Below are 27,982 nucleotides of genomic sequence, written 5' to 3' on the forward strand. Positions count from 1 at the left end.
AGCGCTCTGCAGTGCCCCTTTTCTTGGAAATGAAAGGTCCGTGTGTATGTGCATCTGTTTTGGACTTTCTTGAATTCCACTGGTACTGCCCAGTTTAAGTTGCTTCAATTATTTTAGTTTTATAACAGGTCTTATTGTGGAACTCTTCCCACTTGGTTCCTTTTTAAGCATACCTTGGCCCTCCTTGACCCTTTGCAGATCTGTATCTGTTTTAGAATCCCTTGCTGACTTGCAAGGAATTTCTTCCTGCTGTTGCTTGGAATGACGTCGAACGTGATCAGTGTGTGGAGAGTCGTTTCTTGGTTTGAGTTATTACAAATAAAGCCTTTGAATAATTTTGCTCAAGTCTTCATGTGACCATCGGCTTTTGTTTTTCCTGGAAATGGTTGGGTCTAGCACTGTAATGGCTGGATCCTGTGGTAGGCCTATGTTGGCTTTTTGAGAAAGTGTCAAACTCTGTCCTGGAATGGCTGAACCATTTCACATTCCTCCCAGCTTTGTGTGAGAGTTCCAGTCACGCTGGATCGTTGGGGCAACATTTGGTATGGTTAGTCTTTTAGCTTTTCAGCCATTCCGATAGGTGTGTAATGGTTTTTCTTTGTGGTTTTGCCACCTGTGTATCTTTTGGTGTTCAAATCTTTTGCCTATTAAATTTTTTTTCTTATTGGTGGGTTCTTTATATATTCTGGATACAAGTCTTTGTCAGATGTGTGCTGTGCTTTTCTCTCATGCTATGGTTTGTTTTTGCATTCTCTCTCTCTCTTTTAAAGATTTTATTTATTTATTCGAGGTAGGGAGAGAGAGCGGGATGGGGGAGGGGCCGAGGGAGAGGGAGCAGCGGACTCCCCGCTGAGCAGGGAGCCTGCTGCCTTTGGGACTCAATCCCAGCACCCTGAGATCATGACCTGAGCCCAAGGCAGACACTTAACTGACTGAGTCTCCCAGGTACCCCTGGACTGTGGTTTTTCAGTGTCGTAGTTAAGAAGTTGTTGCCTAATCCTAGGTCACAAAGGTTTTCTCCTTTATTTCCCTCCATCCCCCTCTAGAAAAGTTTCAGGTTTACATTTAGGTCTGTGATTCATTTTTATATATGGTGTAGGATATTATTTGTAGGATTCTTAACTTAGTTCTGATTATTTGTAGGAGTCTATTGAGGCATAGAATGAAGATATAGCTCCTTCTGAGAGCTTTTTTTTTTTTTTTTTTTTTCTTTTTTGCTTCAACCAGTTTAAAGCAGGTTTAAGGCTTGAGGTATTTTGGACCGCCCAGTGCTGTGATTTTACTGGAGAGGTGACTCATCTCTGGTTTCTTTTATCTTGAGCTCTGTAGCCTTTAGGGCCCTGCTTCTGGAGGTAGTGTTTTTGGTTAAACACCCTAAGGGACCCAGCTTTTGATTCTTACTCCTCTTTCCCTGAATGGTTGTAAAAATGAAAGTTGAAAATTTTCAGAATTGGCAAATGACTGCAGGGCAGAGGTGGTTTCTGTGCTTGTTCATCTCTTTGGGTTCCTGATTTCACTTTAATTTTGGCCTGTTCTTTCCTTATTGTCTTGTCAGTTTCTGGTTGATTTTAAGATTTTAAAGTATTCTGTCCATCTTTTTTAGTCTTTTTCAGGGGAATGATTGGGCCAGATAACATAGCCTGTAGTTAAGGATACAGGGAAAAGTGTGTTTTATTTCACTGCAGTGTTTGGAGTCTAGACTTGGATCTGTGTCTCCTGTAGTCGTTGCTAGCTGTGTGTGGCTCTTTAAATTAAAATTAAATAAAATGAAAAGTTCTGTTTGACAGTCACACTAGCCCCAGTTTGGGTGCTCAGTATGCAGGTGTGGCTAGTGGCTACCACCTCGGACAGTGCAGAGATGGGACATTTTCATCGTCATGGAGCGTTCTCTTACACAGTGCTGGCCGGACTCTTGACTTTTTCCAAAGTCCGCCTAGAGCAGGAACAGCTAGACAGAGGATTGAGCCTCTTTGACAGGCGTATCATGGAGCCTGTCTCTAAGGTGGTGTGGGTTCTCAGACCGGTATAGGTGGGATCATGGGAGGCTGTGGTGCACTGAGTAGAAAACCACTAAGTACTGATATTTAATTTACAAATACCTGCCTAGTGCTTCCTTAGGGTGTCTGTTTCTTTCTTTTTTCTTTAATTTACAAAAAGTAGCAGTAATTTAAAAATTATCAAAATTAAATAGCGAGTCAAAAATTAAATTTTACCCTTAGCTAAAGTCTCAGGTATTAGTCATCAAAGATGTCTAGGTATCATAGTTTGTGTAGAGACGCAGGTCTTTTTAGTAGAAAGAGCATCTTAACTAGGAAACAGGAGGTTGAGGTACAAATCCTGGTGCGTTGCCTTTAGTCACGTGACTTCTGATACTGTCTATATAAACTCTAGTATCTGTGATCTTTGAAGCTCTGCGTGCAGTTACTATGTGGGATGGTGTACACATGTAAAGTGCCAGGACAGTTGACCCCTGAACAGTGCGGGCCGCCGGACCCTTCCCCATAGTTGAGAATCGGCAGTTAGCACATATTTTGTATGTGTATCATATACTGTATTATAAAAAGGTAAGTTAGAGAAAAGAGGATGTTGAGAAAATTATGAGAAACTACATTTACTATGCGGCATGTATCAAAAAAAATCTGTGTATACGTGGACCCAGTTGTTGAGGCGTCAACAGTATTAAATACCTGTCTTGTGCCTGGTGTAGTGTCAGCCCCCGGGGGCACAGACAGGAGGGGAGTGAGGCAGTCAGCGTGCAGTGTGATGCCTACAGTGATAGTGCCAGAGCAGAGTGCTCTGAGGACCTGGAGGGCATGTCCCCGTCACGGTCACGCTCAGAGGTCAGCAAACTTTCTCTGTTAAAGGTCAGATAGTAAACATTTCAGGCTTTGTAGGCCACATAGGGCCTGTCACATAGCTGCCTTTTTTTTTTTTTAAACAACCTTTAAAAGGGTAAAAACCTTGATTAGCCCAGAACCATACAGAAACTGGCTGTGGACCAGATGCCGTGACCTCTGCAGGTCTGGCTGTCTGCAGGGATCTGTAGAAAGAGAGTGGAAGGTGGGAAGCAGGCAGGGCCTCGTGGAGGACATGCCCGCTCTAAAGGTGCAGAGGCGGGAGAGGCTGGGGTCTGTGAGACTGGATGTTTTTACTAGTGTTTAGGAGTACAGAAAGGGTTGGGTCGAGAAGGAGGTAGGGTTGATACTATTGACAAGATCAGAGCAGCGTGTGGTTGATTCTGATGGGAGCAGATTCCTATGACAAGCGGGTGGTTAACTAGTACAAGGGTCGGTCACGGAGGTGTTGCAGTCATGCGCTTCAGAAGGGAGAGGAGCCAAGCCTTTGTCATTAAGGGAATGGCTGCCCGGTGTCTGTCGCCCAGCTAGTAAAGTGATGGGCAAAGTTCAGATGGTCCAATCTAACAGCCTGTGTCCTTTTAATTCTACAATTACGTTGTACACACAAGTGAAGAAGGCCTTAATTAAGGGCGTGACTGAGGAACTGGAGAGAGGGTGATTTGAAGCCTGTTTCTCAGCCAGTCTCCAGGCTCTGACCTGGGAAATGAAGAGCCAGGGCTGAGAGAGGGGGTGTCCAGAGCAATTCCAGGATGGCTCCCAGATTTCTCCCTTGGTGAAAAGTCCATGAAGATCTTTTTGTTTTTAAGTGCTTACTGATCAGACTGTTTGTTGCTTAAGGAGGAAATGCTGTCTCCTAGGTCCATGAACCCCAGAAGCGGTACGCAGAATTGTGTGTATGCACATGAGCTGTTTTCCTGGGGTAGGATGCTTGGGCTTTCATCCCATTATCAAAAGTGAGCCCAGCCCAAGGCGGGGGCACTCCTTGTTATTGGACTGTGGATGTCTGACACTCTGCCCGGGTGTGCGGCTGTAAGGGAAAGCTAAGCATCCAAATCACAGGACTGTTACTTTAAGTGTCATACATCCCAGACCGCTACATAAAACACAGGCACATGAAGCTGTCACCTGAGCCCAACTGTACCAACCGAGGTCTACCAGCCAGCAGTGCAGATGTCTCCCCTGGCCTCCGAGAGACAAAACAAGGCCCGGTTTTTGTACATAGAAGGCCAGCCAGGAGAGTTTGGGACTCTCGTTGGCATGGATGTTTCAACATGCTGTTGTACATGAGATGAAGCTAAAGTTTATAAACTATTAGGAATATCTTAACAGTCCCATGGCTCTGAGAGATGGACCAGTGTCACTTTTAGTTGGCTGTGTTAGTTCCAAAAAGGAGTGTAGTTTTTCTGTCCGCTCAGAAGTGCGTTGATAGTTAATAGTTGTAAGACAGTACCTAACTCGTCCTGTTACAGTTAGCTCTTCCGTGAACAGATGCAGGAGGAACTGGGCAGCTGGTGGTTTATGTTCGCACCAGGCAGATGAATGTGGTGTCCTGGAGTCTAAACTGGATTGGTTCGTGTTTGACATTAGCGTTATATGTAATTTAGGAATTACAGACTCTAGATTATAGCAGTCCGTGCAGAGATTTGCTGTTTTTGGTGATATATGGCTGCCCTATAGCAGTTGAGGCTTAGAGGGGAGCGTTTGGAAATGGGTTTATGTCTGAGAAAGTTTCCCTTTTCCTGTTGACAGGACTGTGACCTCCATTAAGGGCCAAGTGTCATGAATGGCAAAGATCTAAGAAATGATGGAATTCAGTGATGGTGTAGACGTTAGAAGTGAAAACCCCTAGGCTGTTTAAAATATCACCCTTAAGATTTCAGGCTGGGGATAATTGTGATTCCAGTGTAGGTAAAAAGTTTGGCGTCTCCTTGGCTGTGTCATGGCAAAAAAAAGCTTTGCTTTCTGCTTTGGGAAAAATACATTAGTTGTGTCCTAAGGAATTGACTTGATAAAAGAGGTAGCAGGAGTAACTTAGTTTAAATGCAAGTTGTCTACATATGAATTAATTTTTGTCGGGTGACGGTTGATGATTTGGTTGGTGAAGAGTTGATGTTTGATTTTCGTCTTTGAGTCTGCCCTTTCAACTATTTCATTGGAAATTCTAAACTTTTCCACTGGGTGTTTGCCTCCTTTATTTTTATTGTTTTAGGTAGTCTAGGGTTTTAGAGGTTGATCTAAATTTAGGGATCAGCTGGTCCGGGGCTCCCACTGTAGAGATGAAGAAATAACAGGGTAAGGCTCCTTGGGTAAATGGCTCCTTGATACTGACAGAGGAGAACTCTCAAGATTCTCTCAGCTGTCTTGACCTTTAGCTCATGGGTGATCTTTTTAGTAGATGAGAAGGGTATGAAGACAGCTTCTAAAACTCAGGTTTCCTATTAACTGTCAGGAGATTGAAAAAAATGGATGTAATTGAAAAATGGGTGAGAAATGGACACCATTGAATCCGTTGTTCACACTGTATCCAAGTAACTTGTGGTTTGCATTCAGTCATTTATTTCTACATTGTCTTGGATATTTGAGGAATGACAAAACAAATCTCACACGTGTATATAGTCTAAGTTTTAGAAGACTAATAATGCCAGTTGTTCTCACTTCTCTACCAGATTTAGAGCATTGTCCTGAGTCACTCTTGACTCTTGAGCATCTTGTCCTGATGGGGATTCATTAAAAAGAAGACAGTCCTGGGGTGCCTAGCTGGCCCAGTGGGTGGAGCATGTGGTTCTTAATCTTGGGGTTGTGAGTTTGAGCCCCACGTTGTGTGTAGAGATTATATAAGTGAGTAAGTAAGTAAGTAAATTAAAAAAAAAAAAAAAAGACGGTCACTGCCTCAGGAAGCTTTTGGGTACGTCAGTGGTCCTGAAAGTAGTGTATGTAAGAATCACCAAGGAGAGTATATGAGAGATGCAGGCAGGGGGGCCTGGTGCCTTAGTCAGTTAAGTGTCCTACTCTTGTTTTGGGCTTAGGTCATGATCTCAGGGTCATAAGATCCAGCCCTGTGTCAGGCTCTGTGCTCAGTGTGGAGTCTCCTTTCCTGCCCCACCGCCTCGTGATCTGGCTTTTTCTTTCTCAAAAAAAAATTTTTTTTTAATGCAAATGCCTGGTGTTATCCCACAGAGATGTTGGATGATCATTGCTGATGTGGACGCCTGTCACCTGCATTTTATTTATTTTTTATTTTATTTTAGTTTATTTGTTTTTTAAAGATTTTATTTATTTATTCGACAGAGACAGAGACAGCCAGCGAGAGAGGGAACACAAGCAGGGGGAGTGGGAGAGGAAGTAGCAGACTCCCAGCAGAGGAGCCTGATGTGGGGCTTGATCCCATAATGCTGGGATCACGCCCTGAGCAGAAGGCAGACGCTTAACCGCTGTGCCACCCAGGCGCCCCTGTCACCTGCATTTTAAACTAGCATCTCCTCGTGCTGAAAGAACACTGCTGTAGTGTTGCTGTAAGGACGTTGTAAATCATCAGGACCTAGAGTTTGGGAGGCCCCCAAGACTACCTGCAGGTTCCGTGGTTCACTAGAAGGACTTAGAGAACTGCGAGAAGCCATTATCCTCATGGTTATGGTTTATTACAGGGCAAGGATGCAGACAGAAGTCAGTGAAGGAAAGGCACACCGGGCGAAGTCCAGGGAAGACCAAGCATGCGCTTCTAGTTGTCCTCTCGCAGTGCAGGTGTGCTGACTTCTCCCAGCACCGATGCTGCCAACCAGGGAAGCTCACCTGAGCCTTGGTGTCCAGGATATGTATTGGGGGTTGTCCCATAGGCACTGCCTACATGGCTGAGTTTAGTCTCCAGTCCCTCTGGAGATCAAACTGGTGTCGTGTGTGGCGCAAGGCTCCACCAGAAATCAAATTGTTAGCATGGACTGTCTGGTGTGGCCGAAGGCCCCCAGCTAAACAAAGACCGCCTTATCAGGCAGGGGATTCCAAAGGCTCAGAGGTGACTTCCCAGGAGCTGGGCAATGGCCAAATCTTCCCTGGGGCAAGCTTAATCCTTTCCTGCATACAGCCTAGAAAGTAAATTGTTATTCCTGTCATTACTAGGGAGTTCAAGAAATTACTGCTTTTGGGGCGCCTGGGTAGCGCAGTCCTTAAGCGTCTGCCTCCGGCTCAGGGTGTGATCCCGGCGTTCCGGGATCGAGTCCCACATCGGGCTCCTCCGCTGGGAGCCTGCTTCTTCCTCTCCCACTCGCCTGCTGTGTTCTCTCTGTCACATAAATAAATAAAATCTTCCAAAAAAAAAGAAAAGAAATTACTGCTCGTAGGTAGAAGATACATTGCAACCACATGTAGTGTAATTTGCCACAAAACTAAAATACCAGAATTTCTGCACCCAAGTGAAGATGTCTCCAGAAGTGTGTCATACTTGACACCTGTCGTAATGTTTTCATCAAGAATTTGAGTAAAGAACAGGAGTTAATGCTGGGAGACCGTTCATTTTTAGAATCAGGATTTGAAAATACTTCGACAGGTTGTAATGAAGTGCTAAAATCAACAAGGTAAAATTTATAAGGAATAAAGGTAAAATGACAGACTTAAGTTAAAAAGAAAAAAACAGCTGAGAAGTTAAAGATATGTGGTATGTGCCTTAGCTGTACCTGTGGTCAGAAGATCTGGGGAAGATGACTGAAACGGATCGGCAGGCTTCTTTGTGAAGGGGCAGATGGTAGATATTTTAGGTTTTGCAGACTAAGAGGCAAAATGAAGGATATTATGTAAGTACTTACATAACAGGAGAGAACACTAATATCTATAAAATTTTTATTGACAGAATTTCAAATAATAGTTGAGTATGTATATATATTTTAATACAGGTCTAATAAGAATGGAATTTTTTTTCGGGGGAGGGTTGGATAACATGTTTTGTAATTGGAGCTCACAGGTAGTGTTCCGTATCATCACAACCAATGACAAATGTTCAGTCTCGGGGCTGATCTGCACGGAAGGTTACAGATGTCATCTCTGACAGTGTCCGCATACTCGTAGGTGCTCTTGCACACTGATACCAGTTCGGAAGCATATCATTTCAGTTTAGTGTATTCATCGTTTGGCAGACATCGATAGAATTCCACTAGATTCTTTTTGATGTTTGCCTTTCCGCACGTCATTACAGCGCAGATTCCTCTCTCCGATGGATGGTCTGATGGAAGTGCCTCAGTTGCTCGGTGAAGTGGGTTTGAGATACGTGAATTTTCATTGTACTTGCATTGAGGTTTGAGAAATGCCGCTGGAACTGTAGTTTGAGCTCAAAACACATCTGCTACACGTTTGTGTGGGGACACAAATCCACTTCTCTCTTTAACTTTTAATTTTTTTCATTTTTAATTAGCCTCTATGCCCAGCGTGGGGCGTGAACTCCACCCTGAGGTCAGGAGTTGCACGCTCCTCCGAGTGAGTCAGCAGGCGCTGCTCTAACTTGTGGCGGCGGGGGAGCCCTGTGGCCGCGTCGGACGTTGCTTGTGAGTAAGATGCTTGCAGCCACTGAAATGCCGTCACTGCCCGAAGTCCCTCATATGAGCGCTGCTGTGCCTTGTCAATTTAGGCTGAGCTCATGAAGAAATGTTAACATGTAGGAGCAAAAGCTAATTTCCGAAGCAATTGAGTGTTTGGTAATAGTGATGAGTAAAGGGGGGGGTCTTTTTCAAATAGATTTCAGTCTTGGCTCTGTGGTTGAAAAGTCACAGCAGAGCCTTGCACAAACCATTGAACTGCAGTGTGGTAGGACAAGTCAGGCTATTTCATGAGGTTGCCGTTGGTACTACTGGCTCAGTAACACATGATGGGTTCGAATACTTTCCACAAAGCTCCTGCTCATGAATGATAGACTGAATAACCATAGTTTAAATGCTTTAAGCAACTTATATTTTCATCATTGTATATTTTCCAGCTAACCCTTTTTCTGCTCTGCAGATATTTTTACTGTCATCAGTTATAATGTGTCTTAGCAGATTCTACTCCAGGTTGTATTAAATCAGGGTTTTCTTAATATCTTTAAAAGTGTTCTCACCAGCAGTTCCACACTGACTGCCCTCAGAGGCCCCTTCTTCAGTCCCATTGACCCCTTGAACAAACAGCCTAGCAGTGTGGGGAACACCAGTTGGCTCAGTCCTTCGCCTCGTTCCTTCACTGACTCTCTGTTGTCATCCATGTAAGATGAGGGACCATTTAGGGTTTGGAGCAGAGAAGCGATGCCGTCTGATCTAGGCTTGGAATCGGTCGGCCGTGGTGAGCGTGTATGCTAGGGTGGCAGGGCTGGGAGCGGGGAGGCCTGTTCCGGAGTGCTGTAGTCATTTCGGTGAGGGATGGTGGCTCCGGTCACGATGGTGTTGGTGAGCATGATGGCGAGGGGACAGCGTCTGGGCCTCTTTTGTGGGAAGAACCAACATTACTTGCTGACAAGACTGGATGGGGAATGTGGGAGGAAGACAGGCGGCAGGGATGACGTCCGTTGTTTCTCGCCTCAGCAGCTGGAAGGCGGACGTTGTCGTGAACGGAGAAGGCTGTGTGTAGGAAGGTTTGTGGAGGGGGCGGGCCAGTCAGCACCTGGGCTTGGAGGTGTCGGACGTTTCACTGAGTTCTCTTCGGTGATGCTCCACTTCCCCAAGGGGCCTACAAGCAGGCCCGGCAGAGAGTACACCTGCCAGGGTTTGGTCAGGAAAACCCGGGCCATTCTCGACAATTAGTCGTACGGGGAATTAGAATCCATCCCTACCTCTGGGAGGGCTGGCAGAGTTGAAGAGAATGATGTTTCTCTTCATTTTGCCCACGTTGCCTCTTATTAGCGTTCCCTGCCCGCCGCCCTGAGCTGTAGCGGGAAGGGGTTTTGGGAGAAGTAGCTCTGCCGTCTCGGTGATGCGCAGGAGCAGGCCGCGGTGGGGCTGCGGTGCAGAGTGAACAGCGGTCAGTGCAGCGCAAGGCCAGGCAGTCGGGCTGAGCCGGAGGGACAAGTTTTAGCTTTGTTAGCATAGAAGCAGCATTTGAATGAGCTTGCCTGGGAGGTAAGCATAGCTGAGAGGAGAAAGGACAGAGCCCTGGGCGACTCTGGAAGGAGGGAGCCATCGGTGGGGTAAGAAGAAAATCACGAGAACATGAGTGGGAGATCAGCTCTTGTCAGTTGTCGAAAGGACGAGCCCTGGGCTCTAATGATTGGATTGAGCAGTGCAGAGGTCGTTGGTAGTCTTAGAGGGAGAAGTTCGTGGAGTGGTGGGGGCCAGAGCCAGTGGGTTTAAGAGAGAAAAGGAAAAGAAGAATTTGCGATATCGAGTATGTTGTGTGTATGCTTGTTTGTGGAATTATTTGTACAGTAGTTGTTTTAAAGTCCCTCTGGGCTGATTGTCATATTTGTTCCCTTCTTGATATTGGCTTGTGTTGATTTTCTCCTCCCACGGGAATTGACGCTTTTCTGGTTCTTCCTATGCTGAATAAGTTTGGGGTGTGCCCTCCCCATTTAGGATATCGTGCAAGGAGACTTTCCATTGTATTGAAATCTGCTGATTTTGGTCGTGGTTTAAATCCAGTCTTGCTTCCTAATCCCCCTGCTCCAGTTTACTTTTCAGAGTGGTCAGAGAGCTTCTGCAGTTACTCTTTCCAGCCTTCCTAGTTGCTCTTTCTAGGAGAGGCAGGAGGGAATGTGCTTCGTCTTCCTTACCTAGATCTGGGACCCTTCGCTTTGCAAACTGCTTCCATTTGCCCAGGTAGTGATCTCCAGTTCCACCGAGGCCAGTGATGCCCGCACGACTGTGTCTCTTGATCACTTACCACTCCCAGGCCTTGCAGGAGATTTCCTGCTAAGTACTGCACGCATTTGGTTCATGGGTCCTTCCTTTGGTGCCTCTCTCAGGTAGACAGAATGACCCTTAGGTATACCTTAGTAGCCCATTCGTTCATATGTGTACAATTGAAGTGTTGTCTTGTCTTGAATATGTTAACTGTGCCTATTAATTAATTTGAGTAGAATAGTGTTTCTTTCGTATTTTTAATGAGCCTTTGCGCAGTGGAATTTTCTATGGATATTATTTACAGTGTAGAACAGAATGGTGGTTAAGAGGATGGGTGTTGGATAGGTCTTGCTTTGAACCTCAGATTCGATTCTTATTCCCTGCATGTTGACCAGGTTCCTTAAGCTCTAAATCTGTTTTCTTATCTGTTAAGTGGAGATTATCATAACTCTTTGACAAATGTGACAGAACATAGTTCTTAGTACATGGCTAGTTAGGGAAGAATCAGCCTGAGGTTCAGCAAATACAGTTCCCAGTGATGTAGTTATTTCTGTTGTGGGGATTTAAAAGCTAATCTTATTCCCTGATGAGTTTGACCAGCGTATCTAAGAAGTGCAAGCAGTTGGTATTCACCGTGTACTCTGCATGTAGAACGGGCGATTTATTGTTGTTGTTGTTGTTCCTAATACCGGTTTTTCAGCAATTAGTAATATTGCCTCTTCATTTCCCTAATGTATTCACATCATCAGCAGCTTACTACCGGTTGGACCGCAGACCCTGTACCATGCGCTGGCACACAGATGAATGGGATGCGGTGACCTATGACCTATGAGCTGCTCCACTGTCTAGTATTAGAATGTGTTTGACTAGAAAATTATTTTGAAGCGTAAAGAAGCTTTTGTTTGCCCAGATAACTTTCATAATCATGTTTGCATTCTTTATACATTTTTGGTTTTTCAGAAAGTTTCTTCTGACCTGTGTTCTTCAGAGTACAGGTTACTACGGCTTGCCTGAGTGCAGAAACCTTTGGTACACTGAGCTTAGAGGAAGGGACACCTGTGTGAAGTGGTTATATATTTTGGATGTTAGAGACCTTCACAGATAATTTAAATGGTTAGAATGTTGTGCATTGAGAAACAGTGGTTTTGGGCTTTATTTGGCAGTTAGCATCAAGCGGACCATTTCTTGCCAGGGGCTCAGCCTGCATGGTTAATTCAAGCCAGATATCTTCTAATATGGCAGGGTGTCATGTTGACTGTTACTCAGCTTCAGAAAGAATCTTTCTGTCATGTTTGCTTTGGAAAGCCCAAATCATGTCCATTGTTTTAGCAGTAATAATATCTGGGTAACTTGGGAAGCCAGAATAGCATCATGATTCTAAGGTAAGCTGGTGTTTGAATGCCTGATCTCTCTCTCCCTTGTCTGCTGTGTGACCTTGGAAAATGTCTTAAGTTTTTTTGGACTTTGTTTTCTCACATGCAAAATGGAACAAGAGTAGTAATCAGTTAGGGCTGTGAGGATTCCAGAGCTGGTGCTTGTAAAGCACTTGGGAGAGATTGCTATGACACCACACCCTCCGCAGATGGCAGGTTGTCACTGTTGTCCGGGTGAGTGAGAGGTGGGTGTCAGGGACTGTCCAGGTTGGACTGTGCACTGAAACGAGACGATTAGAAGCAAAGTGATCGTGTGGAGTATGTTACCTGTTCAGGAAGCATAGATTCAGAGTGTGTTGTGACTGGTGGGAAATTCTCATTTGCATGTTAGGGGGAAGAGAGTTCAGAGTAGCCTGAGGACCCCGTGTACGTATAAATGTCCCCACTTATGCCAGAAATGTAGAGAGTGTCCATCTTACAAATACCTTCAAGGAGCTGGCAATTTATTTCATTGTATAATGAGCCAAGTTTAATTTTTCTTTGTCTGGAGCAAAAGAATTTAAGCATTTTATTATAGGATTGGGGAAATACCTAGTTTTCTGCCCTAGTTGAACTAGTTCAAATTGTTATGCTTGTATTTTAGTAGTCCCATGCTGGACGTGGCCCTAAGCTGCCTGCAGTTCAAATGGCAGACATCCAGCAGGTCCAGTGTTGATAAATGCGGTGTTGCTATCTGCTTGAATTCTCCTTAAAATAGAAACTAGAGTGAGGAGCAATTATAAGGCCCTCAAAGACAGTGTATACGCTCATTTATTCATCATTAGGTCATTCACGCATCAAGTGCATGTGTTCTGATCGTGTGTTTTAGGTGTTCGGTCCAGTGCGCGCTGTTGGTTATAGAGTGGCGAACAGAAACCAGACGTGGGGAGTAACTGGGCTGTCTTGTGTTTGCGGTTAGTAAGGAGAATAAAGCCAGTTCCAGCGGACTCGCAAGATTTCCCTGAATGACATTTTCAGGTTTATACTCCTAACAGACAAGAGGCAATAAACGAACAAACAAACAACGACAGTAGAAAAAGAGGGCTTTTAAAGAGCAAATGGTACTCACCTGCTGCAGGCACTGGGGCTTTTTGACCTTCACTTTGGTTTTATTTAATAGTGCTTTAAATATTTGTCTGGGATGGCGGTGCTGAGGCTGCGGAACTTAGGCTGTCGTTGTCCCCAGAATCTTGCTGTTTGGGTGGAGGAAGACACTGACAGGCCCGATTTAACATCCGCTCTAGTTTGTTGCACGGGAAGCTCCACCACCGCAGAGTCCTGCGTCTCTCTCGTCTATTGCCTTGTGTCCTGGGGCCTGGGGCCGTGCATGGCATTTGTCAGCCACTCCACAGATACTGGTGTCATGTGAAGGCGTGCTGAGGGGGACAGGAGAGAGGTGTCTCACCTGGGGGAAGGGCAAGGCTCCCACTGCACATGCGTCCAGGTCAGCCCGGGGAAGAAGGTCCAGGTGGAGGAGGTGTCGAGGAGGGCACAGGTTGTTCTGTACACCGAAAATGGCTTAATGTTGCTGCTTTGTAGGATTCACGGGAGATAGCATGACAGTCAGACTGGGCTTGATCATTCAGGGGCCGACAGGTCATATCAAGGAGTTGGGATTTCCTCTTCTTCAAAAGGAGTAATTCTAAAGTACTAGAAACCAGGTGTCCTGATACCCAAGCCGGCACTCTTTTCATATTACACAATGCGTACAATGTCAAGCAAGTGTCATCAGGTCTTGGGTTCCATATCCATTAGTGATAGCCGGAGTATTAAAGTTCTGTAAGCCCCTGGTGAACTTTTCATCTTTTGGGGAGAGTGAGGATATAGGAGAAATATTTGTTTTCTCAGGTGTGAAAAAAAGTTGAAACTCTTTAAAGGCAAGCAAGGTCCATATGTCTTTGAATTCTAGTTCTCCGGAAGGATAGCAGGTATGTGTAGTAGATACTCAGTACCCGAATAAATGCAAAAAAATACAAAAACCCTTTGCTTTTGTGTATACTCTTGTAGCAGGCGTTGTACTGGACTCTGCAGGGTGATAACTGGATGAGAAATGATCCTCTCCAAAAGGTCTTTACAGCCGAGGAGGGGAGACAGAGAAGTCAGTCAGTGATGATGGTACAGTGGGTAAGTCCTGTGATAGAGGTGCGCCCAGGGCATTATGACAGGTACTCATCTTTCTTCAGTCCCCCACATTCTTTTTTTTTTTTTTTTTAAAGATTTTATTTATTTATTCGACAGAGATAGAGACAGCCAGCGAGAGAGGGAACACAAGCAGGGGGAGTGGGAGAGGAAGAAGCAGGCTCCCAGCAGAGGAGCCTGATGTGGGGCTCGATCCCATAATGCCGGGATCACGCCCTGAGCTGAAGGCAGACACTTAACCACTGTGCCACCCAGGTGCCCCATCAGTCCCCCACATTCTTAACCCTTTTTATACCTATTGTAATTTACCCCCTACCCCAGACCTATTTTCCCCATACCTTCCAGTAGCCTCTTAGTAATTTTTCTTCATGGTCATACAGACTCATCTCTTCTTCACATTTGATTTCTGGCAGACAGTTTCCTGGAGATCTCCGTTCTCTTCTTTTCTGAGCTGCTTGCTCCTTCGGTCTTTTATTGTGTTGTCCCTGGATGTTCCTTTGTTCTCATCGTTTGGCTTTTGTCCAGAGTTGGATTTTATGTTTGTGGCAACTCTTGTCTTTGTCTTTCTTCACTGACTTCTTCCTTTTGGTGGCGTTAATTACTTTAAAAAGATAGTACAGTGTTTTTGGACAAGTTGAAGACAGCCTTCAGCATTCCCTCCTCTTGAGCAACACTGCTCCGGCTTGGACTTGTTTCCCTCTCTCCTGGTGCACAGCCACCATTCTGGAATCTCCCTTCATCGTCGTCCTGGGGATTCCCTTATCCCTTCTAATGGAAGCTCACGCCTTGCTCATTTTTTGTTGATGCTCGTGTTTTGGTGGAAGACTTCCTCCAGGGGCTTTCTGACATAGGATGCTTAGGAGGCAAACCTTTTGGGACCATGCATGATTGAAACTTGATTGATGGTTTCGCTGGGTATAGAGTTCTGTATTGGAATTCATTTTTGTTCATAAATTCAAAGATTGCTCCATTGCCTTCTTGTTTTCATGTTACTGTTTTAGAATTCAGAAGCTATTCTCATTTTTCCTTCGTATGTAACTTTTCCCCCCTCCCATCTTTAGAAGCTTGTAGGAGTTTTACAATTTGTCCAAGTCTTTTGGAATATCGTGATGGTGTACCTTGTGTGGGTCGGTTTTCATCCACTGTGCTGCATATTCAGCGGGTCCCTTCATTCTGGTAACTGGGAGTTTTCAGTTCTGGGAATACTCTTTGGCATTACTGTGCTGAGGTTTTCTCTCTTGCTTTTCCTTATTTTGTTTTTCTGGAAGTCTTATTATCCGGAACTTGGCTGTCCTGGGCAAAGGTTGTAATTCTCTTAATACCTTTTTCTTCTTCTTCTTCTTCCTTCCTTTGCTCCTCCTTTTCTGCCTTTTTTTGGGGGGGGGGTGCTTTTTTATTCTCTGTTCAGGGAGAACAGAGAGAAACTTTTCTTTAGTTTATTATTTCTGATTTCAGAAATGTTCTTTAGATTTCCAAGAGCTCTTTTTCTATTTTTCTAGAAGAACATCCTGTTTTTCTTTATTGATTGCAGTGTTGTCTTACCTCTATATTATTGATAGTTTGTATAGTCTCTGTTTCTTTTAGGTTGTTTCCTTCCTTCTCCTGTCTGACGTGGTGGGGCCCTTTGACTTTTACATCAGGGTATTCTGGGTGGGCCATGTGTTGGGGGTCCCCAGGGTTAGTATCTTTAGATCTGTCTTTTGGAGCTGATCAGATTCCCCAGAAATATTCTCCAGTCCCTTTCCGGCACAATTCTGACTTCAGAATCTGGAAGCCAGCGGTGTGCGTGTGTGGTCTGTTGTAGGAGAGCTGGAGAATTCACTGTTCACTGTATATACGGTCATTAAGTCCAGGTCTGTTCAGTGCAGCTGGGCAGGGTGACTTCAGTCCATAGATGCCTCTACTTTTCTGGGGAATGCCCCCTCCCATCTTCTTTCAGAGTGAGGGGGCGTCACGTTGTGCCTGGTGTTGAGGTTCTGGTTTCAGCTTCCATGGCCTTCCCCGGCTCCTCTGTATTTGGGGCTATGCCTTCTTTACTCCCGTTCTGTCTACACTGCTGCTGCCACTTCTGGTCTTCTAGGACACTGCTGTGCAAGTGGAAGTGGTTCCCGTGTGTTCCACTGCTGAATTGGGACCTGGCTTTCTTGGGCCTGCTGACTCATTTACTTCAGTCTGTTATAGTTTCTGTCTCCTCCAGGTTTCTTCTTTTTACTTTTTTGTTTGGGTCTCAATCTTCCATGTTAGAAGATTTCCTCAGTACTTCAAAAATCTTGGCTTTTTTCTCCTTTCAGTTCTCCCTGTGCTGTTTCAAACATTTTTAAAAAAGATTTTATTTATTTACTTATTTGAGGGAGTGAGTGTATGCACAGGAGAGAGAGCAGAGAGCACAAACGGGGAGGGGCAGAGGGAGAGGGAGAAGCAGACTCCCTGTTGAGCAGGGAGCCTGACCTGGGGCTCCATCCCTGGACCCTGGGATCATGACCTGAGCTGAAGGCAGATGCTTAACAGACTGAGCCACCCAGGCGCCCCTGTTTAGAACATTTTTAAAAAATATCTCTTTAGTATAGTTTTGATGGAAGGCAGTGGAATAGATGTCTATACTCTGTCATTGTATCGTGCACTTATTAGCCAACCACACCATTAATTTATGATTTTTGATATGTTTGAATAGTTTCCAGTTGCTTCACATGTATTTCTTTTCTTTTTTTTTTTTTTTTTTTAAGATTTTATGTATTTATTTGACAGAGAGAGATACCAGTGAGAGAGGAGACACAGGCAGGGGGAGTGGGAGAGGAAAAAGCAGGCTCCCAGCGTAGGAGCCTGAGGTGGGGCTTGATCCCAGGACTCTGGGATCACGCCCTGAGCCGAAGGCACACGCTAACCGACTTAGCCACCCAGGCGCTCCTTCCTGTGTGTTTCTTAAGTAGAAATAGGTTTGAAGACAGGGACGTGGTGCCCTCTTCTCACCCCTCATCCCAGGCGTTGCCCAGTAGGCTTGCGTGGGAGGTGATGGAACTGGCTGAGGGGTGAGTTCAGTAGAGCTTCAAGAAGTGAAAGGAAGGGGGTTTTAATGCGCATGTTGTCTCTCCTTGTCAGGTTCTCTGAGGACTATGGAAAGAGGAAAGAGAAACCGGGAGCATTTCCTTTAAACCCACATTTGATTTCTTCACAGAGTTACCGTGGCCTTCAGAACTGTGAGTATAATTCTCTTGCTACATTTGTGTTTTGGTTTTTCCTTTTGTTTTCATTTTTCTTTCATCTGTCTTAAGGTTTCTTTGACGTATACTAGAAACAAATAAAAGCTAGTTGATTTGCAGAGTAGGTGAGGGAAGAAATATTAGTTGTTTAGTGCCTTTTATGTGTGGAGAGAGGCAGGCAGGATGACAGTCCTGTCCCTGATAGTTGTGACAGTAGCAGCATGTGCCCTAGAAGAGTGGCCCAACAGGGTCAGCACTGGGCCATCCAGCTCCTAGGTGAGTCTCTGGCAGTAATCCCCTGAATGAGGCTACCCTTTGCCCCTGTTTCACATTTGCATAACTGAAACAGAGGTTAAAGGTTACTAAGTTAGTAAAAAGCAAAGCTGGGATTCAGACTCTGTCTGGCTTTGGAGCCTGTGCTTTTTACTTCTGTTTTATTCTTATGGGCTCTGGATTCAGATGTTGGCTTGGCTGCTTACTTACTAACTTCACTAACTACCGAAACCTAGCTTTCTCTCCATGCGAACTCTTCACTGACTACTTAAACCTAGCCCTTTCCTCTGACAAAGGGTGCTCTCCCAGGGTTGTGGTGAAGATGCCATAAGAAATGTGAAATGTGCTCAGCATTCACAAATGTTAGCAATTGCTATTTGGTGGCAGTTCCCCCACTTTAACGAGAGGAAAACTAAGCCCCAGAGATTGGGTTATTTGTGATTTGTTAATTTGTAACCTTGGCACTTGTGCTGCACTCCACAGTTGGGAGGTTATAGATTTGAGATTCTATTCCAGTTTGTCTTATTTCCAAAGACTGCTCTTTCTGGTAGGCCTAGTGGTAAATCGAGGACAGATCGTTGATAGAAGATTCATCAATCTGTCTTGTGGTATTAGCATTGGTAAGATTTTAGCAATACATTGCTTTGGTGCAAAAGCCCCATAAACTTAGACTTCATGGATTCAGAATTCAGAATCATTTATAATTACGTTGAATTTGACTTTGGCAAGTGTGTTTGTCTTAGATGTCCAAGGGGCAGGACTCTGGATTGTTTTTCCATTTCCTTCTGGGGGTCAGTTCACTTTCCTCCTTTGTTCTCCTTTCTCCCCCAAACCCACTTTTGTTTCTGCCAGGATTAGGTATTAGGGAAGGGAAGGGAAATTGTGTCACGAAGTTTCAGTTTCCAAGTAAGGCCTGGAAGTCTTGCTCCTTTTCTCTGATTCCTTCTACCCTTTCTTGGCTATGAGAGGCACCTGTTCTGTGTGCTGTGCCAGGTGTGACTCTGCTGTCTTTTGGAGAAGGCCATGCCCAGCTGTTTACATCCCTTGTCTTCTCCCCACCCTCCCTGCACATTTCGATGTTTCTTCCTGTAACAGTGGGCTATATTTATTGGGTACAAGTCTGTTTCTGCATCTTTAAGGGCAAAGATTTTGTTATTTCGTTTCTGCATGTTTTCTGCTTGACCCATGGGTAGTTTTCACTAAATGCTGGATGAAGTAGTGTTTAATGCTTGCCACAAAATAAGTTCTCTTTTCTTAGTGGATCCAAACAAGAGGGAGAATATCAAGTATAACTTTTCATCAGCATTAGCTATTAAAAATCGTTCGTCATGGTAGAGCCCAAGACAGTTTCATATTTAGCAGAAATTACACAAAATTTTTCTTCTTAATGGGATGTGCAGCGGAACGAAGGCCTGACAGGGAACTGAGAGCCCGTTCTTGGCTCACTGGAACTTTGAGCACTGGGATATAATCTGCTGCTTCTAGTTTGGCGCTCCCCTCCCCTCCACCCCTGTTTGAAAATATGTAAACCCAGGAAAATAACCTTATAACCAGTGTTTCTATAATTGTTTCCCCCAATTCTGGACAACTGGTGAGGCCACACGAGTAAGCCTGGCTTTGTACAGCATCGACTTAATGGTGTTCCTGTGAGATCCGGGGCCCTTGATGTACCTGAGGGCCCTGGTCCACTTGAGCCCCTGCAGGATGGATCAGGTTCTTGGTTCTTGATTTGTTTTGGGGTGTTGCATTCTTAAGGCAGAACTTGGGATGGAGGTGTTTTACAATCAGAATTCTAGGAAAGCAAAGCAAAGTTTTGGAGGAGTTGAATTGCTGAAATATGTATGGAGATTATTTTCAGGGTTAATGGGGTGTGGGGAGGCAGTAGACAGAAAGGAAGGTTGCCCGGAGACCCATCTGAAACCCCCCATTTGGTGAATAAAGATAGGTTATTTAGCGTCAGGGCAGCTGAGAACAATTGACATAGATTGAACTGTGAGGTTCTGGGGCTGTTTGTCCAAACAAAGAGTCGCTAGGGTAAGGCGGTGCTGGCTGTCGGCTCCGGAGGGCAGCTGTCCCTCCCTCAGTGTTGAGCCCTGAGATTCGGCTGAGGTTTGAAAGGCTAGTGTGTTGGGAATAGACACTGGTGGTGGGGGTTGGAGGGTGGGGGAGAGTAGAGGACAACCAGGAGATTGTCGGCACGCTGTTCAGGGAACCAGGTGAGCAGCAGCGGAGGCTGGGATTGGAGCAGGAAAACTGGAGGTGGTGAGAAGCAGTTGGGCCTTGGATGTATTTCAAAGGTAGAAGCAGTAGGATTTGCTGACAGATTGGATAAGGGGTGTGAGGACAAAGGGAGGAGTTGAGTTGACTAGAAAGCTCTTGGCCTGGGCAACTAGATGGGGGGAAGGCTGTGGGTGGAACTTGGTTTAGAGGGGCAGATGGGGAGCTCACTGTAGGCATTTTAAGTTTGTGATTCTGTTAGGGATCCAAGTAGAGATGTCATGTAGGCAGTTGTAAATAGGCATTTGGAGCTTGGAAGAGAAGTCTGAGCTGGAAGTGGCCATGAAAACGCAGTGACGGTCTGTGGTCACCGAGGGAGTGAGCACAGAGAAGACAAGCAAGCCTGAGCCTCGGGTCACTCTGCCATCGAGTGCTCAAGGACGAGCATGAGCAGTGTTTGGCACAGAGCAGGTGTGAAGAAGACCACAAGCACTGGCACCATGGGAAGAAGGGAAGAAGTGTCCAGGAGGAGGATGTGATCAACTCTCTGAAGTGTCAGGAAAGGTCATGATGAGGACTGAGGTTTGGCCTTCGGGTTTGGCGACTTGGAGGACACTCTGGCAAGTGCTCGGCGCCGTGTGGGGGCGTGGTCAGAATGAAAGCCCGCCTGGACGGTGGTGTGAAGGGGGAGAGGGTAGTGAGACAGATTGCATCTGGGTGACTTAGGTCCAGGGTGTACGGTCATCCTCACACTTACTCACCGTCTGGGTGCTGAGCAACGCAGCCGGGTCCCTGAGGTCCGTGGTGGTGTCTTCATGTCACGGGCGGGGAAAGGTCAGGTTCAGAGCTTACAGTAGCTTTCTCAAGAGTACGGAGCCGGCAGGCTGACGCCAGGTCTCAGGCCATGCACGCTGTCCTCAGCTGCCCTGCGTCCTGAGGGTGGAGAGACACTGTTGAAGGGGGGAAGGGGGTAGTGTGGTTGAAAAGTTGTAGGAAAACGCTTATGTCCTGCTGGAAGTGCTTCTGTTAGAGATTCTGTTTCTTTTTCTTACTTAGAAATTTCACTTCTATCAGTGGGTGGCACGTGCATGTGTTCAAAAGTAAAACAGTGTTGAATGGTTCATGCAGAACCCAGCGGGCTCCTGTCCTGCCTCCACCATCCGCCTCCCAGAGCTGCCTGGAATCCTGCTTATCTGTTTCTTGTAGCATTTCTGTCCACGGTTCCCAGCAATATCTATGTAGAGGCAGGGCCATCGATGCGTCACTTTTAGAAAAAGTTACATTTTGAACTCCCATCTTCCCCCACATAGTTGTAGCACAATTTTTGTTTAGAGCCATAATTTGGCGAACTGTTTTGACTTTGTTAATGTTGCTCACTATTGAGCTGGTGAATGTAGCATGATTATATTCTCTTTTAGTTCAACTTTTTGTTTTCCTGTTTTCTTGAGCTTAACAGTTGCCACTTTTTTTTTTTTTTCTGTTTGCTTGATATTCTTAAGAGTTCTCACTCTCCCTGACAGTAAGGCCTCTTAATAAAATTTGCCATCTGCTCATGTGTATTCCTTCTGTCTTCACCCCCAGGGACATCTGTTTTCTTGCATGCTGGACAGGTTACTCTCCCATGGTAGCAGGGTTGAGGTGCGTAGGGCAGATCCTGCAGGAGCAGGCGAGACCGGGTAGAGAATCCTGATGGGGAAGACAGTGATGGGGAGCTCAGAGGGAGGGGGACGGTGTCCTCCTGAGGGAGCAGGTCCGGGCATGGTGAGTGGGGCTCGCGGTAGTTGGGGAAAGGCATTCCAGGTGGAGAAGGTGAGAAAAAGCAGAGCGGGAAGAGATCGTTTACTTTTTGTTAACCTACAAAGCCTGTATTGTGGCGCCTCGCTAGGTGGTACATGTTAACTTAGTTAGTGACTCTTCCTTTAAGACCTTTAAATAGATTTCCATGGAAAATGTGACATTCAGATCGTTAAAAATCTGTCATAAATTTTTTATTTTTTGAAAGATTTTATTTTTTAAGTAATCTGTACAGCCAGTGTGGGGCTCAAACTTAAACAACCCCGAGGTCAGGAGTCATACACTCTACTGACTGAGCCAGCCAGGGGCCCCCGTCATAAATTTTAATATTTTCTTAAAACCTGCGCATAGGATATATCAAGACACTTAAATCCAAGAGATCATCTTAAACTGTTGATTCCATGTATTCATGGAAAAATCTTTATGGACTATCCCGTCACTGAGGCGGCCCAGCCAGTCATCGTGCGGGCGTGACCAGTGCAGCCCCCCGCTGCGGTCGTCAGGCGGGAGCAGGATGAGCGACCACAGGACGTTTCAGAGGCTGCTCTGTGTCTAGCTGGATGCGCAGGATGGTGTGCAGGGAGGCCGCGGTGTCGCGGAGGCGGGCAAGCGCAGCCCTGTCTCCGTGGCCCAGTTAGGGAGGCCCGTCGCGAACTCGGGAACGAGTTGGTGCAGAACCAAGAGTGAGTGGATTGGCTTCTTTTGAAAAGAAGCATCGTGCAGTTTGAAATGCTGAGGCAGGATTATAGGAAATAAAGTCCGTAAGTGCCTTTCAGGACTGCCAACTCCAGGGCACCTTTTACGTAAATGTGCTGCACCTTTTATGTGGGTGCCTGGCTATTCTCATGGACGGTCAGGAGCCTGTGTTTAGTTCAGTGGGTCCGCCGTGTCCAAATGTTACCTGCTTCCTGAAGCTTCTGCTTTATGCTCCAGGCTTTGCGCAGGACACCCTTTATCTTGCCAATAGTAGTTACGTTTGTGATTCAGGAATTCTACGTGAGGGAAGTCGTCAGAATTGTGATACCTGCCGTTTATGTGTGTCATTCATCGTGTGTTTTGAGTTGTGTGTAGTGTTTATAATAACAAGGTAGTGATTACTGCCCCCACGCTGCAGAGGAGAGCCCGGAGCCAGATACCAGTCAGCCCGAGGCTCCACGTGGTGGTGGCAGGCTCTCCTGTTCCTTGACATGAAAGCTTAGCCCTTGCTCTGAAGTGCACGTGGTGCTCCTGTGTGCGGGCTCTGCCTGTGATAGAGAGGGGGAGGGCTGCCGCCCACCGAGCGGTCTGCAGACCCTCAGTATTGTCACGTGCCAGCCGTGCTTCCGCCACGTCGGGATGCGTTGTCACTAGTGTTGCCAACCATTGCACGTGGTTCCCCGTCATTGGTGTTTCTGCTCATACTGAAGAAAGATTATGGATTCATCCCATACTTGTAAAAATGGGAAAATACGTCTGTTTCTGACCCTAGTAGTAGGCAGGCAGCTTTTCCTGTGATTCTTACACTCTGACTAAGGGGGAGAGAGGATGTTTCTTTCTTTCTACCTGCTTTGGCATATCGTTGCTATCTGCCAGGGGGGAGGGGCAAGTGGGGCGTTGGGAGTGGCGATGGCAAGGAAACATGTTAGATTTGTGTCTCCTGCTCATGAATTCTAAGTGCTTTAACAAAATAGACAAACTTTCCATCATTTCTTCTTTGATAAACTGTCTATTAAAAGGATAGGTGTCTCAGCAAAAAATTCAACTGGAAAAATGGTGAGAAGCTTTGAGTAGATACTTCATCCATTTCCTGTAGATAACAACATGCACACAAAAAGACTCTCCCCATCATCCCTCATTAGGGAAGTGCCCGTGACAGCCGCAGTGGGTAGCGCTGCAGTCCTGTGAGAATGCCTCCCATTCCCACAAAACAAGGCAGCAGAAGGGGACAGTGCCCAGGTGCAGGGCTGTGGGACAGCTAGAACTACAACGTGCTTTGCTGGTGGGGATGCAAAGGGTTATAACCACTTTGAAAAAGTAGTGTGGCAGTTTCTTATAAACTTGAATATATACTTCTCATACGATCCAGCAGTCCTACATGAAGGCCTTTACCCAAGAGACATGCAAATTTATCTCTACACAAAGGCCTGCATATGATTGCTTATAGCAGCTTTATTCCTATTTACCGAAGATGGAGAACAACTCGGAGGTCCGTCAGGTGGGAAATGCGTGAACAGGTTGCGGTGCACCTGTGCGGTGGGGCAGTCCTTGTACAGCAACACAGAGGTACTGACTGCTGACATCCTCAGCAAAACAGGAGCGCGTCCAGAGCGTTCTGTTACGGGCAAACACAGAGCTCTGTACAACTGTGGTTCCCCCCTGATAACATTCGGATAAAGGCAAAACTATGGGAACAGATTGGATCAGTGGTTGCCGGGGGCTGAGGCTAGGGGAGGAGAGGACTGAGTACAGGAGGGCGTGAGGGTGCTTCGTGGGTGATGGAAGTAGGCCATGTCTGCCCTGTGATGGTGGTCATACACTGACTGTGTCAGTCAGAACCCAGCGAACAGTGTTTTACTGTATGTAAATTTTACCTCAATAAGCCAAACCCAAAAAAAGGTGGATGACTTATGTATATACACACGTAGGTATTACACACACACACAGGCACACACATTTATACCCACGCTTGAGCTCCCTTTTTCTTTCCAGTGGATTAAATTTAATTTTTCTGGATTAGGTATCCTGAAAGTTTAAATGAAATAGATTGTAGCACAGACACTTTGTGAAAACAGAGGATCTTGGAGTCTTTGGTTGATTTTTACATTCTTATTCACGACCTGAAGGCTTTATAATGTGGTTTGTTTTTGTATAACATGGTTATGTAGTATGGATGTCACGTAATTAGCATAAATAAAAGATGTTTTATCAGTTAAATTATTTTAAGATTCCTTCCATGTTGTTCAGGCTCTTGTAGCTGTGGAGAAAAATAGTTTTACTAGCTTTAAAAATTAATAAAAAATGTTTTCTTTGATTCATGACAAACTTAATTATACAGTCTTCAGCTCTGTCTTTAATCAGCTGTAATTGTAGGGTATGATTATATTTCAAACCGCTAGACCTAAGAATGTACACAGAAAATAACACAAGTTAGCTTCACCAAACGTAAGGCTTCATTGTAGTTGCGAGTCATGTCTCTTCACAGTATGTAAGAGGGTCGCTTGTTATTAGTATGTGGTGCTTTGCGATGCCCTGCAGAGCAGTTGTTCAGCATTTTTTCCTAATAAACCCTTCTTAGCAAAGCCACAACAGTGGGCAGGGAGGGGGATTAGAGTGGAAAGTTGTGTATTTACTTTTCATTTAAAAATCAAAATCTGACTATAGACAATAAGAAGGCCATTCATTTAAATGATGAGGTCTTCCTTATTTTGCGATCAGAGGATATTGCCGTGTGTGGTTATAACGGAATCTGATACAGTAAGATGCAGTGTAAGAGGCCCTTCCTGAGCTGCTTTATGTTTGCTTATCCCGTGCGCTGCTCTGGGGGCTGGGGGCTGGCTTCACTGTCTCTGGTAACCTTGTCCTCTGAATGGTCATCACGTAGTCAATATGCACTAACGGCCTCCGTGACCGTCGTGTTTGGGAACAGAAGGAGTAGGCTGTTCTGCCTTGCGTTTGTTCTCGTCTGACTGTCCCTGTGTTTTGCTGTGGGAATCTGTGCGCTGACTGGTTTTGAGGGTTTGGCCCCTGCTGGGATGCTTCTTACAACTGGCGACCTTTCCAGCTGCTGTCCGCCAGGTGGCTGTCCTGCTGCAGTTGTCACCGTGCCGCCGCAGGGGCGCTGTGTGGGTCCCAGTGTGAGTGGTGTGTGCCGCTGGACAGCCCGCCCGCGTGGGGGGATGTCTGCGAACAGCTTACAGTGTGACTCATTGTTCCACTGAGAGGTTGTATTTGTAGAATAGAAGAAAAACGGATGTGGAGCATGAAGTTTGAAAAGTGTGTTTGTTTTCTTCTGTGGTTCAAAAGGGTACTTAACGGGTCATCTTAAACAAAATGTACTAAAAGATATTAAACTCCTTTGGGGCTTTTCTGGATGACTCAGGATCCTCAGTACGAACACCTGTCATTTTCAGCGTGTGGTGGCCCCGCTTCTGCTATTTTCCTCAATATGAGGCTGTGTGGCGGGCAGCCTCTGAACACCCTTCTACCACCCTTTCTAATTTGCTACTCCTTGTTTTTGTTGTTGTTGTTGTTTGTTTTGTTTTAAAATGAAGCCTTGTGTGTTTTTCTGGAAAAGTTGTAAGTAGTATAGGCAACTTCCAAATACCCTTTCACCTAGATTGACCAGTTGTTAACATTTTGTGACATTTGCCTGCATGGCCCCCTCCCCCCACCTCTGGATATAGAAGTACACGTGGCACATTTATTTTCACACACTGGAAGAGAGTAAGTTGCATACTTCATGCCCTTTACTCTTAGATACTTCAGGAAGTATTTACCAAGAACAAGGACTTTTGGGGCGCCTGGGTGGCTCAGCCATTAAGCGTCTGCCTTCGGCTCAGGTGATGATCCCAGGGTCTAGGGATCGAGCCCTGCATCGGGCTCTCTGCTCTGCTGGGAGCCTGCTTCTCCCCTCACACTCCCCCTGCTTGTGTTCTCTCTCTCGCTCTCTCTGTCAAATAAATAAATAAAATCTTAAAAAAAAAAGAACAAGGACTTTTTACATAGCCCCAAATAATCAGTATAGTTATCAAATTGGCAAATTTAACATGGGCCACTCTGTAGTTTACAGTCCATATTCACAGTTGCTCTGTTAATTACAGTAGTTTTCCCCCATACAGGACCCAGTCTAGAATTACATGTGGTATTTATTGATGTTTCTATGGTCTTTTTAGTCTGGATATGTTTCTCAGCCTTTCTCCATCATGGAGACTGTTCTAATTGTTTTGTAGGTCTTTCTTCCGTTTGGGTTCCTGTGATGTTTTCTCATGATTAAACTCAGATTACGCATTTTGGGGGCCAGGCTATCAGAGAAGTGGTGCTGTGCCTTTCTCAGGGCATCATATCATTTCTCATATCCATTATTCGTCTCAGGATGGCACATGATGCCGGCTTGTTCTGTTATTGGTGAGGTTAACATCTAGGAATTTGTGGGGCTGCAGATTCTTGGACCCTACTCCTGACCTGCTAAGTCAGAAACTTAGGGCTTGAGTCTATGTTTTTAACAAGCCCGAAAAATGATTTTGATGTATTCTAAAATTTGAGAATTACTGATCTCAGGTGATCAAGTTAGGGCGGCATCTGCCTAGTGTCTGCTCTCTAAAATTAGCGTTTATCCTTTGTAATGAATGAGGAAATCTGTAGGGAAATATTTGAGGCTCTGTGACCTTTTGAGCCTTTAAACTGATCGTTTGGCGCCCCCACGGATGATTCTTGCTTGAACTAGTTATTACTAGGTAGTCGTGCAGTGGGGACGCTGTTCTTCTCACCTGTCAGCTGGCATTCTCCCTTAAGGAGAGTTTCCCCTCCTTTGTTGACTCACTCAGTTGTTCACCCAGTAGTACTTCACGGATGCTTGTTTGATTCAGGGGCTTATAGTCCTTAACTCTCATTCATTTTGATGCTGGAATGCCCCCTGATTTGGTTTTCCAAATCATCTCCTGTGTTGTTTTGACACGTCCCCATTCTTTTCTGAGCACGACCTTCCTTTTGGCACAGTAAGATACTCCCAGCATTTCCTGTAGTTTCTCTGCCCCTGTGGTGCAATCAGCTATTTCTCCAAGATTCCCTGGTTCCTTTTGGTGGGAGATGGAATTTAGAGGCCGGGATCTGAGTGGGAGGTGTGCTCCTTTGCTGCCAGGTATTACTGCTTCCCAGCGCTTCCTGTGTGTGTGCACGTGCTTGTGCAGCTCTGCTCCAGATGCAAACATCTTGTTGTGTTCGTAGGAGCCGACGAGTCTCCGATCAGTTTCATTGGCTTCCAGTTGATGCATTTTTCTTCCCTTCTCTTCTCTTTCTTTCGCAGTCTCACATGCACCTTTCTACTTCGATGGTTAGTCAAAGGTTGGAGTAGAATGTATTCTCAGATTTGGGGGTTTATCTTGGGGTTCCCCTGCTTCCAGCATCCCTCCTTTACATATCAGTTGGTCCTCCAGCCCCCATTTCTTTCTTCGGAGACCTCACGCCAGTAAGACTTTTGCTTTCTGCCAGTAGAGCTCGCCCTGGGTTGGGAAGCACGTTTAGTCAGAGGAGCAGCAAACTGGCAGATGTCCTGGGGTAACTCCATTGTTCAGGGGAGAGCCTTCACCTCTGGTGTGTGCCTCTGGGCT

At 45.6% G+C, this 27,982-nt stretch overlaps 1 protein-coding gene across 25 annotated transcripts in view; it reads left to right on the forward strand.

Moving 5' to 3' along the window:
• LOC148106761 (ral-GDS-related protein-like) overlaps positions 1-27,982 on the forward strand; it is a 130,233-nt gene that overhangs the window by 7,941 nt on the left and 94,310 nt on the right. For 23 of the 25 annotated variants that reach the window (XR_015723519.1, XR_015723521.1, XR_015723524.1 and 20 more), the window contains 2 exons: positions 8,257-8,386; positions 17,293-17,390. Coding sequence is in view for 1 of the 25 variants with exons in the window: in XM_087860451.1 (XP_087716577.1) it covers positions 17,293-17,390 (98 nt within the window). In the remaining 24 variants the exon portion in view is untranslated. Of the gene's footprint in view, positions 1-8,256; positions 8,387-14,064; positions 15,499-17,292; positions 17,391-27,982 lie in introns of those variants that run through there. The other 2 variants (XR_015723527.1, XM_087860451.1) reach the window with 2 other exon arrangements.

The sequence above is a fragment of the Ursus americanus genome, unplaced genomic scaffold, assembly GCF_024610735.1.
Source record: "Ursus americanus isolate L20-20 unplaced genomic scaffold, mUrsAme1.1.p SCAF_65, whole genome shotgun sequence".
In the NCBI taxonomy this organism is placed as follows: Eukaryota; Metazoa; Chordata; class Mammalia; order Carnivora; family Ursidae; genus Ursus; species Ursus americanus.